At 43.7% G+C, this 15,253-nt stretch overlaps 1 protein-coding gene across 1 annotated transcript; it reads right to left on the bottom strand.

Moving 5' to 3' along the window:
- Positions 1–476: 476 nt before the first annotated feature.
- Positions 477–9,307, bottom strand: CRHBP (corticotropin releasing hormone binding protein). Its single transcript, XM_036403939.1, has 7 exons — positions 9,157–9,307; positions 8,626–8,719; positions 7,840–7,997; positions 5,797–6,007; positions 4,016–4,164; positions 2,594–2,711; positions 477–1,207 (listed from the first exon to the last, which is right to left on the bottom strand). Exons 1-7 carry the CDS (start codon positions 9,235–9,237, stop codon positions 1,050–1,052), a joined length of 969 nt encoding a protein of 322 aa, XP_036259832.1. The 5' UTR covers positions 9,238–9,307; the 3' UTR covers positions 477–1,049.
- Between the last annotated feature and the right edge of the window lie 5,946 nt (positions 9,308–15,253).

Here is a 15,253-nt window from a genome sequence, read left to right on the forward strand (position 1 = left end):
TGCAGCTGGATCAATTAGGCTTCATCGTTAATTGAGCCCTGGAGGAGGAACAGTTTACTCTTGTTACTGGCAGGTGCCACTCCCAGAAAACATATCAATCAGACCTTGCTCTCAAAGCTAGGACACAGCTCTGGTCCTCTACTGTACTTGTGCTTCCCAGAGTTCTTCAAGGCTGACAGTCCTTTCCTAGAAAGGCCTGGAAAAAATAAATCTATATTTTTGTATCCTTGCCTTCACGGATCAGCAGGACACCTGACCAAAAATCTGAAAGAGGGAAGGTACCAGTAAGTGTACTTCTGAAACTGATTCTGTGTGGAGGGAAAACCAACCTAGAGAAACCAAATTTTTGCTCATAATAGTTCATGGTTTTTCAGCAACATGTATTCAAAATTTTCATTTCCAGAAAACTGCACAAGACTTAGGAAGTTTAATCAGTGTGTTAAAAGACCTCTTCATAAAAAATACAATATAAGAAATCTTTGCCAACTCTTTGAATGTATTTATTTATGTTTGAATTTGTGTAAGGAAGACTCATGCTATAAATTTGCATTAAAAACATGTGATTAGAAATAAATAGTACATTTATAGTCATAAGTAAAACAGTAGTTTTTAGCACACGAATGTTTGGCTTCCTCTTACAAAACAGGAATTGTATTTCACCACCTTTTTTTGTTTATTTGTTTATACTTGATATAAAAGGATAAAGCTGCTGCATGAAGTTTATATTTATTGTGGATTTAATATATCCCCAGACTAGTTTTTTTGTCTATTTTCCTAATAATATTGATACAGGAAAAGTACCCCTCTATTCTTGTTATTGATTTTTGATATGGTAAATGAGCTTAAACATCGCAGAAAGAATATAATGATAACAACAAAGATTAATACATTTTTTGCTTTCTCCTGCTTGCTGATGGGAATGACTGATTTGTATGAGAAAAGAATTATGTTTATAGAAAGGCTTGACACCACCAGCTACTTAAAGGAAAAAGTACATTATTATAGAACTTTATTTTCATTAGCTATGTGAAGATGCATGTCCTGGTTTCTCAGATACTAGGAAAGCAGAATTCCTCAATGCCGTTCTCCTTTCTTGTTTCTGTTTCCTGCAGATCCAGCTGATGATACTCAAATGTCACACGGTTGATGTGTTTGCCACTGGAGACCATCCGCAGCACAGTGTTGTCACAGCCAATCTTCATTTGGGCTGTTTAGGGAAAAGAGATATAAAGGGGCTGTAAAGACACATTTATATGACAGAAAGTGAGGGAAAAGAGATATATAATGATGGGAATTATGAAGCACCAATACATGCAGTTTTGGAAATAAAGAAAATTTGTGTGTCGTGATGACCTGCTGGTGGTGATATTGCTGATTAACTTTTGTGTTTGTGAGTTTTGCTTTACCATGCTTGGGTATTTAATCAAGTATCCTTCCCTCCTCCAAAGGCTACTCCATATCTATGTGCTACTGTTAGATAACATGAGTGATGGGTAAGGGTAATGGCACTCTATCCTGGAGTTAGCCAAAATTAGCAACATCAAAATGTTTCCCATTAGAAGGATGAGTGGATTTGTGTGTAAGGACGTTCTTCACAGGAAGAAAGGCATTTGAGAGTCCCATCAAGACAAACTCAAATGGTAGTGCCCAGCACGTGGTCCTTCCACTCTGAGGGAAATTGAGTGTAACTAACTGCTGCTTTAGGCAAGCCATTTGAGTGGAGGCTTAGCAAAGCCTTTTCGTTTGGGGAGCTTGGGGGAACTTCCTCACTTGAGATCAGGAGCTGCTGAGATGGATTTCCACTTCCTACACACTACCAGGAAAACACATTTTAATCTCATTCCAGTGCTCAGGATTATCATTTAACAGTAGCGCTTACCAGTTAAATCTTTGAAAAGTGCCTGGACTGTTAAGTTGTAGTGTGATGAAAGGCAAGGGAGACCACAAGGACCAGGCACGTTCCTGCCCTGCAAGTCTTTGGAAATGCTGCTTCACCAGTGCCCTGTTGGTACTCCTGAGAAATGGCAGGTGTGCCACAGGGGTTAGTCTGTCATATCACTGCCACACTTTACAGTCTGCTATTGAATATTAGGGAAACTGGAAGTTCTTATTTTTACGGGGAGAAAGAAGGCAGTGGACTAGCATGATAATGAAACAGGTTCAGAGCCCCAGCAAGTTCAAAGTATAGAATGGGCTTTTGGGGTATGTGTTACACCACCAGCAAAAAAGGTCTTGGGAACACTAAGTAAATGAGAGAAAAGCTCTTTAACTGAAAATGTAACAATCTGTCTTCATTTGTAGTGAATTTCCAGACCTTTTTATGTGCTGACATTTTAATATTTGTTTTTGTCATAGGACAAGAATTTTTAAAATATGTCTAATTCAGCCTTGTCATAATGATTACTAAAGGGGCAAATGAAGGTGGTCATGGGTGTGCTGTAACACATAGCCAAACCACAGGCTTCAGCTCTCATGTTCTGCTAAATGTGAAATTCACCCTCTAGCAGGAAGTCCAGGTGTGTGGGGGGATCTCTGCATGTCTTATTATGGTTAATTATTTTATTATGTGGAGGTAATTGGAAGAAGTTCTTACCAGACCCATGAAAGGAATGGCAGAGGTCAGCTAGAGGAAACATCTTGGATGGGTCTAAGCCAGCTCCTCCAAGAAGCTCTACAAAATCTCCCACTCCTGCACAGCTTGCAGATGGTTTCTTAAAAAGGCAGACGCCAGAAGTTATTTACCATTCATCCTCAAAATGTAGCAGTTCTGCAGACACTATTGGAACTAACAATAGGTTTTAGAAATCCCCTGTGCTTAAAGCTGTGTGAAATCAGTTTCTCATCCTGAGCAGTACTACCTTGATTTTATATTAGTAAGTTAATTTTCTTAAGGCATTTCAAAGAAAGACCTAAGTAGACTCTGAAAATTACTGACAAGTAGAAAAGGTGTTGATTCAACTGCTTTTAATGTAGATAGGCAATCTGGTTCTGGGTGCTTAAACACGTAATCAAATTAATGCAGGCATGGGCTGTATGTATGCCTATATTCAGCTGGCAGGCAGGAACTTCAGTTTCACTATACCATACTCATTCCTAAAAAAATGCTAAAATGCACCATTGTGGCAAAGTTCAGTTAAGGTAGAAATTAACAAAAAGAGTATTTTCTTTTAAAGCAATGACTTACTGTATATTAAACCCACAATTTTCCTGAAATTAATGCTGTTTGCCAAAAATCTCTTGTATAGACACCTTAAGCACCTTTGGGCTGTCACCCCTATGCTGCTATTTAAGTGCCTGCTTTCTTTACCTTCCTTTGCTGTTGTCCTTTTCTGCTCACCACTGAAAAAGTCAACTAATTCACTTGCCCATCTCTCAAAACCTAGTTTTTTCAGACACTGGCAATCTCCTTGAAGAGCTCAGGACAAAAAAAAAATTCCTTGCTCTATTCTTCTGACTATTTTGTAATTGATACCTTCTTACACCACCCAGGCACAGGTATCACCAATAGCTCCTGTCTTCTTTTGTTGGTTTGTCATCAAACACCAAATAACCCAGATCAGAGCAGAGAATGCTGAGCATATGGAGCAGGCAATCAGCTGTGAGCACATTTGTATTTTGTCTATGACAAAATACCTTGCTATCTAGTGGCTCCATTCTCTCTTCAGAGCGTTTGCTGCTTTCATTAATTTAAATACAGACAGACAGCTCTCGGAGAGAGGGCTCCTTTCTTTATAATGAAATACTTACCCTTTGCTATGGCAAGCAATAGTTACATTCATTAATGGTGCTTTGCATGATCTGGCTGCCATTGTAACATTACAGAGACAATAGTGACAGAGACAGCCCCAGCTCTCCTCTCTGGGAGAAACCAGAGACCTCATCGTGCACACAAGAGGTCCAGAACACCCATGCCTTAGCAGCCAGCATCACAGCCTATCCCTGCTTCACCCCTTCCCGCTTCTGTGCCCACAAAAATTGCACATGCTAATATTTTCTTAGGAAATAAAGATCTCACCTTTAAAAAGAGACCATTTAAATGTCCCAGGATAAGATCAGATATTTTTATCACCACTGGGTAGATTATGGAGAAGCTACAGTTTCTGTGCTGGTGAGGAATGACCATGGTAAACCTTCCTGAGGGGGTCTGAGAGATGACATTGCAAGCTGGGACATGGGAAAAGGTACAAGAGTTACTTGTCCAGTCATCGCTGCATGTAGCAAAACTACATCATTACAGTACCAAAAAAGCAGAGATATAGTTTAATTACTGTGAGTTACAACCAAAGGCTGAAAAAAAAAATTGTGGCATTTTCTGAGGTTCTCGCATAGCATTTGTTCCTTAAAAATTCCCTCCCCCTTTTTTTACTACATAGCATGAGGTCTGGCAGAACCTGAGGGTGAAGCAGTCATTAGAAGAGCTCACACCTGAAATCTGTACATCAGGGGCTCATGCTGTCAAGGGCTCATACAGTTTGTCAGTTTGAAGGAGGCTAAACATGGGTGGAGGGAGGAATTGTGTTTAGTTTTGACAGCTTATTGCCTGATATTGCCAGCAATTCCCTAAATCCTATTCTGCTCCTCTGAACTGGAGTTCTTTACACTGCAAAATATCTCATTGAAATGGGAGCATGATTTTATCTTTAAGTTCAAACTTATGAGTTCAGGTAAAGGAGTATCTTCTACGTGAGCAACCCGAGGGATCTTTGGCATAGCTCTGGAGTCCTGCAGTTGCTTCAGCAGGACAATGACACCAGCCACCTCCAGCAGCTGAATACAATAATCACATCTGTGGGCATGAAGCCACACCACAGTGGGGACCTAGCTTGCAGGCCCAAGTCTGAATAACTTGGAGTAAAGACATAGCAGACATACTGTCACTGCTTTTTGGTTCGGGGAGCTTTTTTTTTTTTTTGGTGTTTTTATTCGGGTTTTTTTTTCCCTTTTGTTGTTTTTGGGGGGTTTGTTTGTTGTTTGGGTGGGGGTTTTTGTTTGTTTGGTATTTGGTTTTTGTTTTGTTTGTTCTGCTTTTGTTTTGTTTGGTCACTTTGAGTAGTTAGGAGATAAATCAGACTGGCCTGAACAATAATTGTTAAATGTCCTGTCCTCTCTGGAAAACATAATTCAAGTGAGGAACATGTTGCCCAGTCAAGTTGTGGGTGTCCCACTGCTGGAAAATTTCACAGCCAGGTTGGATGAGGCCCTGGATAACCTGGTCTACCATGTGACATTCCTGGCCATGGTGAGGGGGGTTGAAACAAGATGATCTTTATGAACTCTTTCAACCCAAGCTATTCTATGATTCTGTGATAATTTGTGCCTTGCCAGCTCAGAGGCTTAGGCAAAGAACTTGCAGGTAGATCTCTGTGATCATATATCTCTCATAACTACCATATAACATTCAATACACTGATTTTACTGTTGACCTTTTTCAAATATTTTTTCCTCATTGTTCACCCAGATCTAGAAAATGCTGATATTGAAGTTACTCAATTAATACTATTTATTCTAGCTAAATGTGTTGGAACATGTCAATATTAGATTGGGAGGGATCTTATTTGAAAGAAAGAGCCTTATGGTCTTGCATATTGAAGCCTGTGTGACCTCTTAAGCTCCTTTGTTTTCTTGGGACACACACTGAGGCTGAGTCAAGCCTGCAGGCATGCAGGTGCACATGGTTCCACCGCAGCCATGTCAGTGCAGATAACCACAGTGAGAAAACTCAGTGCAAAGCAACACATTCTCTTGGCTTCCTGCCCCAAATTCAAGCCCCTTTGGCAGAATGAATTGCAGACTTACGGAAGAGATTGCTGCTTTTCTTGACTGTGACAGTAAATCCATTGCCTGGTAGCTGAATCCTGAAGAAGATCATTGCCACGTTCTGTGATGATCTGATGGTCCTCTGAATATTCCCACTTTCACAGAAGTCTACGTATCTTTGAGAAGTGGTGAGAGGATGGTCCAAGGAACTGGGAAATTTCTCTCCCTTGAGTATCCATCCATCAAACACCTACAGAGGTCCAATAATATAAAACTAGGTTTTGCTTAATACTCTGTTAGCAGAGAGCAGAAACATGAAGTATAACAGACACTCTTTTCTTTTGACACCAAATTACCTGTTCAAAGCCACAAACTGAAAAAAAAATTCACTGTATTTATTGATTTCCTAACATTTGACTAATTATTCATGCTTCAATGGATGTTTAGGAAAGGGATTCATATAACTTTTGTTTTTATCTCCTTCAGGTGACAGCTTTTGTTACCTACTTTTTTTTTTTCCACGTTCTTTTTTTTTTCTTTGCAATTGGATTGTTACTATAAGGAGTTTTTGACCAGCTTGATTTAGATGCTTTACTGCTTGTCATTAATGGTCCCAGTGGACATGCAGAGATATTGAAATACAGAAAACTTTAGGGAGGAATTATTGGCAGAGGTTTTGCTCTCGCTTGTGTCAGCTATTTTACCTCATCCTAACCACTAGAAAACAAAACAAATCCTGCATTATTTATCTGGACTTTAAGTATCAACTTCTACAAATCTTTCCTTCATTAAAAAAAGCAACAATTTTCCCTCACCATCTTCAGATCAGAAGCAGAAATACGTATTATTTCTGGCGTAGATACACAGCTGCCTGCTTTGCTGTTTCAATTCCCTCCTAGCTGCTCTCACATGGCAATTCCTTGAACACTTCAGTCAATATTCCCAAAATTCAAGGATCAGGTTCAGCTGTCGCTTTAGTCAGTAATTCTGATGTGAGACTTCCTGATGAAAAAAACATCAGGATCTGTCTCTGGATTTGCCAGAACTATAAGTTTCTGAAGTAATGGGATGTAGGTGTTCAAATTACATGAGAGAAAAGCTGCCTGTATATATATACAGAGAGAGCAATATAATAGAGAAGTTTGGGACACCATTACCAAAGAAAGGAAAGCCCAATAAAACATAAAAGATATCTTGGCATTTTTCTAGCCTCCATGAGCGACCATAAGTGCAGGTACAAAAGCCTTAGCCCCACAAGAGACTGAAATCAGCCTCCCTGCAGCCATGTGGGGAGACATCTCAGCCAAGATATGGAATGGAAGGACAGAATTCTGAGCAGGAGACAAGGAAAGGGCTGAAGGGCAGCTTTCCTCCTTCACCCTGTTCCCGGACCTCAGCTTGCCACTAGATGGGTTGTGGTCTCTTCTGTGCCTTGCCAGTTCAGCAAAAAGGGAAAAGTGCAAGGCGAAGGGAGTCAGGGACCATCGAACCTCCCCTTCTGTCCTTGACTGAGTTCAGATCTTGGTGAATGCTCCTGCCTGCCAGAGAAATGTGCTGGTAAAGTTTTTCAACACTGGAATATAAATGGTTCTGAGTCATGAGCCTCTTTCTGTTCAGAGCCAATATCTGAAAAGTTCTAGCTGGGAATTTTTAAAGAAAACCTGCAATGATCCACTCACTATTAATCTGATGCTAAGTGACCTGAGAGCAGAGGTCCCAGAGCAGTAACAATGATCCAGAGATCTGTATCATTATCTGCTGGCTCATCTGATTCACAGCGCAATGAGTAAATCCTACTGCCCAAATTTTCAGCTGTTCACCTGGGTATGGACACTCCATAGAGGCACTTCTGGAAAAGTTCAGAAGAGGTACTGTAGGCTGGAGAGGGATCCTCATCCCACGTCTGGCTTTGCTTTAGAGGAGTGGTGACGGGGGGACCAAGAGTGCCTCAGGGAGGGGAAAGAGCCATCCCAGGGGTGGCTTGCCTGCTTTTTACACACAAACACACACAAGACACAGATGTGCACGTGTGTTCGCCTGCCCCTTGCACACACAGTAAACACCTCAAAAGCAGCTTCTTACCTTCAGGAAGTCCCCCCCTTGGCAGTCGATGTTTACAAAGTCGTAGTGAATTGTGATGAGCTCCTCGGGCTCCCCGATGAAGAAGGTTGCGCAGTGCAGCTGTGGTTGGTCTGCGGTGAAGGTGAACTGCCCCTCTATACTCAGCATGTCAATGCACCCTGGAGAAGCAGGGACAAAGGGCTGCTGCTGCTGCCTGCTCTGGAGGAAGACTCCGTGCCAGCTCCCACTGTGCAGGGAAGGAGGGGGATAGGAGAGACCACCCCCCCGCACTGGGATCCGGCTGGCAGTGAGGACAGGGAGAGCCAGCTGAAGCAATTAGGAGCCTGCTGAGCATCAGAGGATGAATAGTAAATAACTGGCAGGTGTGAGCAAAAACGTGTGACGGGGGAACGAGGGGGGACGGTCTGTCAGTGCATCTCTGAGCAGAAAACTCTGTGTGTACATGTGCACAAGTGCACAAGCACTCTATTCTTTCAGATTTCTCTCCACTCACAGCTGCTACACCTGCCCCACCCCTTGGCAATGTGACCCTGCCTAGCGACATGGGTGGGAAATCCCCATCTGACTCCAGTTATTTGGGACCATTAACTATGAACCCCAACCCTCTGCCTTAAACCACAGGTTTCTGCAGGCTTAATGCTTTGTCCTTCTTCTCCCTAGTCTTGCAAAAAGCTCCTGCAGCTCTGTTACTCCCAATTAGCCCTTTTCCTTCCCTGAGGTACACCCAGAATACTGATACTGATACTACCTGTCAGTAGTCCCTACCAGAGCACCAAAGAAACTCACGGAGGGACCGCCGGTAGATCTGTCCTGCAGACAGCTCTCGCTTCAGATCCTCACTGAGTAGTAGGAAGGGGTCATCTTCACCAGCATCCCTCACCTGGTTGAAGATGGAGGGCAAAAAGAGTCTGGGGCAAAGTGAAATGCAGCTCTCTCCCTGCACCTCTCAAGAACAGGCACAGCATATTATGTCCCCCGTCCAGAAACAGTGCAGCTCTGGAAGAGCTCCGGCTGAAAGCTGCCAACCTGCAGTAGAGGGGAAATGAACTTGGGATCTAAGAGGTGAGCCCAGCAGCTGAGTGCACTGAGAGTTTCTTAAATCCTCAGCAAAATTGCTGAGCATAAATTAATAGAGAGGTAGTACAGAATACATGGGACTGTTGCATTAATGTTAGCCAGGCATAAGTTTAATGCAGGAGAAGTGGGAATAGGAAAGGGAGAGAGAATAAAGCACAATGCTTGAAAGATGAGAGCACAAGTTAGAAGACAGCAGCTAAAAGCACAGTGAGATGTTTAATCTCTAGCCCTATTGCTCACCTCCAGGTATCTGGTTTCTCCTTTGGAAGCTGCCAGGAAGATGAGAACGAGGTGGCATTGAAATTGGAAAGCAGACGGCATGCTGACACCTCCTCTGGCAGCTGTCCCCCCGTGACCAAGTTTCTCTGGGTCTGTGCCGGTATGCAGAAGCCGCTGGGGTGTCTTGGAGCGACTCTTTTTATAGAGCTGTTGGGAGGGGAGGCACTTGGTCCCCGTACTGATAGGGTAACCCATGGTAACTGAATTCCTCTCACAGTGACACAGTACGTGGGCATGACAAGGGTCCAAATTACAGCCACAAATTTTCAAGATGGTTGAATTCCCCTTTCTGGCAGATGTCTTTCCTCCTAATCTGTCTGGTGGAATAGCTGAAAACCTGTGGGGGAGAGAGCCCATCCCTGTGCATATATACAGGACACTCATACACTGTGTTTATTTCCAGTTATTCCAAAGCAAGCAATGAGGAGCAACCCTCCCTCCTCCCAGGGCAGTACGGGGTATTTCAGACTGCAGGGCTTTCTGCCTATCTTGTGCTGTTCTGTGACATGCAGCTCTCTGCAGTGCCTGTGCCTGTGCCAGGCGCTTCCTTCTGGCCAGGCCTGGGTGGGCACCCCTGTGTCCCAGGCAGGTTTGCAGCCTGTGCATCCCTCCAGGGCTCTGCAGCAAGCACACAGGCAAAACCAGACAGCTCTTCCCACTGAAAACAGCTTTCATACAGAAATTATGAAAACTTGGGCTTCCCAAGGGCATATTCATTACAAAACCCCTGATACAACTTCAGCCTTGATCCCCAAGTGAAACCTGAGAAGACTTTTAAAAGTTGAGCCTGTGAGAGTTCTGCAGAGTTAAAAAAAATCTGGAACTCAGCAGAGGTATTAGATGTAGGGTATATATCTGAAATCCATTGAAGTTCCTTGGGAATTACAAGTTTTGTTGAAAAAATGAAGGGTTTAGTCCCAGTCTGCATTAGAGGATGGCTGGAACATTAATCAGGAAGGTGAGAGGTGCCTTGGAGACCATGAGGACCAGAAGGGGCTGCAGAGGAGCCCAGCCTTACTTTCTTTTTTTTTTTGCTCACTCTCTAAAGAGATTGATAAGGTTAAAATTATAGCTTGACCCCTCCAATCCCAAAATCTGGCTGCAGTGTCCCAGTTTGCCCTGTCCCCAACCTATACCTCAGACACTGAGTGTTGAGGAATATTCAGTGCAGGGAGGTGGGTGTGCAGCTGCAGTGAGAGCTGCAGATGGAGGAGTGGGGGCCAGGAGTCTGAGCCCAAAGTAAGAGGCTGTGAACTGCCAGCCTTTTCAATTCCAGAAGGGACCTGTAGTGCCAGCCAGGTGACCAGACATTACAGCAAGAGTCGAAGACTCAGCTGGAAGACCACAGAGCTTCACATCCATAGACTGTGAGGGTGCAAAAGCCCAGGCATTCCTTTGTTCAGGGTCCCTCTCTGGATACACCATATTCTGCTGCTGCACCATTATAAAATTACCTAAAAGAGACAGAGATCTGAGGGTCTGCTGTGGGAAACCTGGGTTTGAACTGGTGAGGAAAGATAGCCTGCCTGCATGTGGGATGTGTAGGGAGTTGAGTGGGGACCCATCAGCTCACTGGAGCTGCCTGCTATGAAGGAGTTTGGATCCCAGCAGTTAAAGGCTCTCATGGTGAGTGTGACTGCCTGAGTGCCTCCTGAATGGTCAGACTGGGACATTATCTTGCTGTGAGTCCTTGAAGATCGTCAGTGAAGGACAGCATGTTTGATTGTGTGTCAATTTGTTACTGAAGATTTCAGATTTCAGAATTCAACTCAAAAAATTAGTGAAGGACACATGGAACTGCAGCTAAAATATTATGACTCTGTTAAACCAGATAGGAGGTAATCTGCTCAGAATGAAACATACAGCAATGATGTCACCATAGTTTAAACTCTTGCCTATGAACAGCTAAAATGTGGGCTTAGCACAACATTCACCGGTGGAAGAAAAGCAGGAAGATCTACAGTCTGGAGGACACCCTGGCAGATGAAGTGAGGGTACTGTCCTTCTCCAATAAACAAGGCGGTGGGAGAGACAATAGGTGCCATCTCCATATCTGCTATAATTTATTGCTCACACAGGGCCTAAGGTGACTTTGAAATTCCTATGCAACACCTTGGAGCTCGTTATGAATATACAGATATTCTGTACAAAAGCTGAACTCAGGTATTCTTTGCTGTTGATGTGGAACTTAATTTTAACAAAAGTGCTAAGATTTCTCCCCCCCCGCCCGCCACTTTTCAGCTCTGGGCTCAGCAGGAGCTGATAAAGCACAGTGACATCCTGACCAGCATCACAAAGCCCCCCAGTGCCTGGAGTAACTCTCTGTGTCTTCAAAGACAGGGCTGTCCTCAGCCCCCAGTCTCATATGCCTTCTTTTGTGCAGATCTAATGCTTGGGGAAGACAAGAGTTCGGGATGGAGTAGGGAACCACACTCAAAGAGATGCAGCTGCTGCTGCTGCCTGGGGCTCTGCTGCCTCAGGTGGAGCTCAAACAGATCCCCAAAAGGGACCACTCAAAGGGAAAAGAGGGGGTTCATCTCCTAGCCCTGTATCCCAGCTGCCAGAGGGTGAGAGAGGATGTGAGGCCATCTTCTCACTCAACTCTGCTGCCTCCTCAGTGTATCACAAGTCCCCTTCCCCTCTACCCTCCCTTTGTCTCCTGCAGCACTGCTTTTGTTAAAAGTCACTTGCAGAAGCTGAGATTTTCAGGGGATGAGAATGTGACTAACAAAGCAAAGAAAAATCTCTTTGAATTGGGTTCAAAACACCCCTGCAGCATTTCAGAAGGGAAAAGCACCTTCAATGTGATACAAACCCTTGGTGAATGAGGAGAGTGTCATTTTTCTTTCATGGAGTTGAGTCATGATAACACTCTGAAGGACAAATTTTTTTGTTAATATCAAATTGTTTAGCGCAGTAAAATGCCTTCCCAGTGACACCCTGTTACAGGCTAAACAATGCAGTTGATTGGCACCTTGGTCTGCTAACAACTGTGGGTTATCCAGGGAGCAGCCCCTTTCCCTGGCAGAAATGACGGAAAGCCATGATGCTGGTTAGAGCCTGGGCTGAGTGCAGGGCATCACTCACTCTGCTCTGCTGCAGCTCAAGATGGTATTGTTTAGGCACCCCAGCCTTTGCAGAGCCTTGGGCTGTTAAAGCAGGGCTCATGGGTGGTCTTTTCAGGAATGTGCTTTGGAGGACCTGCCTTCCCCACTCATGCTCAAAGCTTGTAGATGTCTTGTCAGCTATTATAGAAAAGAAGAAATCCCAGCTGTAGTAAGAAGTGGAGAAAATAAAGCTGAATAAAGACGGTAGTGAAACAAACTCCATTTACCCTCTCCCATAGTGATTAAATCATGCTTTGTCCTACAATATAGATGGTAAATGCAGCTTCTTCTCATAAAAAGTAACAGGAAGAGTACACTTGAAGAGCTCAGTAGTGAGATTTCTTAGTGAGAAGTGCTTGAGCTACAGACAATCCTTAGGGATCCCTCCCTGTAGCAAAGAGGGGCCAGGTGTTGTGAACCCTTTTGGGCTCTCAAAAAGGGGCCCGTGGGTGCCCATCTCTTCTTACACCTCAGCTGCAACCTGACTTCATGCATAAGCAGCTTGAGCAGACCAAACCCCTCACTAGCATCAGGGTCTTAAACATGAGTCAATATTTTCTGAATAGACACAGTTCCAAGCAAGCTTCACCCCACAGGGATCAGCCTGGCTGCTGCATGTCTCGTGGGGGCTCCTCTGCTTGTCTGTGACTGCTGGTTCCTTGGACTGAGAGGAGCAGCAGTGAGACTGCAGTACAACTGCTCCAAGGAAGAGGAGCAGTCCTGCCTCAGGCACTCCGTCCTCAGCTGTTCATGCTGATTTCTCACTACTGCTCAGTGCTGGCTGAAGAGATGCCATGTGGGGTCATGCACAGTGTGAGACATCTGACTGGGCTTTAAACTTCAAATCGTGTCTGTCAGCTGCTAAACATTGTGCTGAGCTACACTTATTTCCCTTATGCTTTTTCCCACTCTAATTGAGAATTCATTCAGGGGTTAGCTTTTCATTTCCCTCGTGGTGTCTGTGAGATGTAGTACTAGTCATTCCTGTCTTGTTATCATGTGGCTGCAGGTCTTGTACCAATATCAGTGTCTTTGAAGGGCAGGAGATTGCTACACATCACTTCTAGTTTATTACACATGTTCAACTGTTTGTGAATCCTTCAGTATATTGTTTCTGTACAAACGGATCAGTTAGCCCAGATTAAAATGAGAAAGAAATCTAGTGTCTCTATAGTGTCACAACTGCTACAGTGAAGGCTAAATTTTTTGTCTCATTTTTGCTAAATCCCAGTTAATCACTGCTTTGAAATAACACCCCAGAAAATAAAGCAAGGGGAAGACTGTTCAGCAATTCACAGTCCTGAAAGCCATTAGGAAACCACATCTTTGATACAGACATGTACAAGATTTCACTTCAAACTCTGTCTGAGCCAAAGACAAATGTGCAAGAAGTTCCTGTTCCTGGCTCACGGGACTATGGACATACAATAGGAAGGATAGAATTCAGCATGGCTAAAGTAAGTTGGCCCTGTCAATGGTTTGAAGATATGTCCTTTTTGCAAGAACCCAATCAGAGTTACAGTGACAGCTGAAGGAGAACATTTCTAGCTGCAGGAACACAAAGTCTGAGATCACATTTTGTGCTTCAATCCTTTACTCGTGTTTGTTTCAATATCAGGCAGGTGTTCCAACAGTCCATGATCCAACCTGAGCCCAGGGCTCCTCCCTCTGTAATCAGTCCACAACTCCATCACTGATTTCTCTCACTACCTGTCTGCCTCAGCTTTGTGCTGGGTATGACAAGCCTCTTCCAAACCTCACCACGCATCTCTCTGTAACATCACTTCTATTACTTCTCTGTGTGTGTCTAAATTGGCTTTAAATAGAGCTGAACTTTCCATTAGGTGAAGTAAGAGTGGCTTGTTAACTCTGGGCAGTTTGACACAAGAGATGGTGTGATTTGTCACATTAAGTGGCTCACAGGGATGGCAAATGCATGTGATTTATGAACTGAAAGTCTATCAGCATCATGCAGGCTTGACAATAAGTCTTGCATTAACTCTATTTATGGCATTGGCTAAAAGCAAAGACTGTGAAACTCGCAGTTTAGCGGGTTACAAATAATCAAGCAAACATTATATTCAGACACTGAGATTATCCTGAGGGCGGTTATCACAACCAGCTCTGCCTGTGAGTCAACCAGCATCTACACAAAGCAGTCAGGGCCAAGAAGTGGGAGAAAAGTTTTTTCTCAGGAAGGAGAAAAGAGATATGAGAATGGGTGACTGGAAAAAGCACATGCCATTGGTCTGGTGCCAGTACCGGATGTTTCTTGAGCTATTTAATTTTATCGTGGACTTTCCTCCTCTGTGGATCCTTTAAACAGAATCTCTGCCCTCAAGGGTTGCTGCAAGAAGGCCTCAACACCAGAGCTGCACACAGGTGTCAGCATGGCCCCCAGGCAGCCTCTTTGAGCCCATCATATTTGCCTTTGCCAGCTGCAGCAGCTACTCTCATCAGTACCAGTGCCCCTGCAGAAGAACAGTCTCCTTTCCAAAACATGGCACAGTTACTGCATCTAGACTTTGTTTGGAAGTGTAACCCTCATGGCCCAGGTTACATCCTGTTCTAGATCTCCTTTCCCACAGCTGCAACTTTCTCCCAGTGATCCTCCCCAAAGCAACAGCCCCAGTTCCTTCTCTCCCAAATTTTTTGTTCAGCTTGGGGCTACTAGAACATTTATCACTTTGTTTTCAATGCCGAGCCAGTTTATTACACAGAATATAATCTCAGATGTGTTGAGAAATCCCTGCATTTCCACATATCATGTTTCAAAATTTGTTTAATCTCTGAAATACCTTTGAAAAAGGACCACTTTCCTAAGTGATATTTTAAAATGCTTTGGGTTTTTTATCCAAGGACAAGAATTTCTTAGCTAAAGTGACTCTCGCTGAGGAGAATAATTCTCATCCAGAAAAAACTGTAATTCAACACAATTCTGGTAGTGTTAG

This window comes from Molothrus ater, chromosome Z, assembly GCF_012460135.2.
Source record: "Molothrus ater isolate BHLD 08-10-18 breed brown headed cowbird chromosome Z, BPBGC_Mater_1.1, whole genome shotgun sequence".
In the NCBI taxonomy this organism is placed as follows: Eukaryota; Metazoa; Chordata; class Aves; order Passeriformes; family Icteridae; genus Molothrus; species Molothrus ater.

What these genes read in the sequence shown, in the direction of transcription:
- CRHBP (XM_036403939.1), bottom strand. Translation starts at nt 9,237, where the DNA reads ATGCCGTCTGCTTTCCAATTTCAATGCCACCTCGTTCTCATCTTCCTG. An exon ending in GATCTACCGGCGGTCCCTCC is followed by an intron (nt 7,998 to 8,625) that starts GTGAGTTTCTTT and finishes CTGCTTCTCCAG; the next exon opens with GGTGCATTGACATGCTGAGT. An exon ending in AAGGGGGGGACTTCCTGAAG is followed by an intron (nt 6,008 to 7,839) that starts GTAAGAAGCTGC and finishes GGACCTCTGTAG; the next exon opens with GTGTTTGATGGATGGATACT.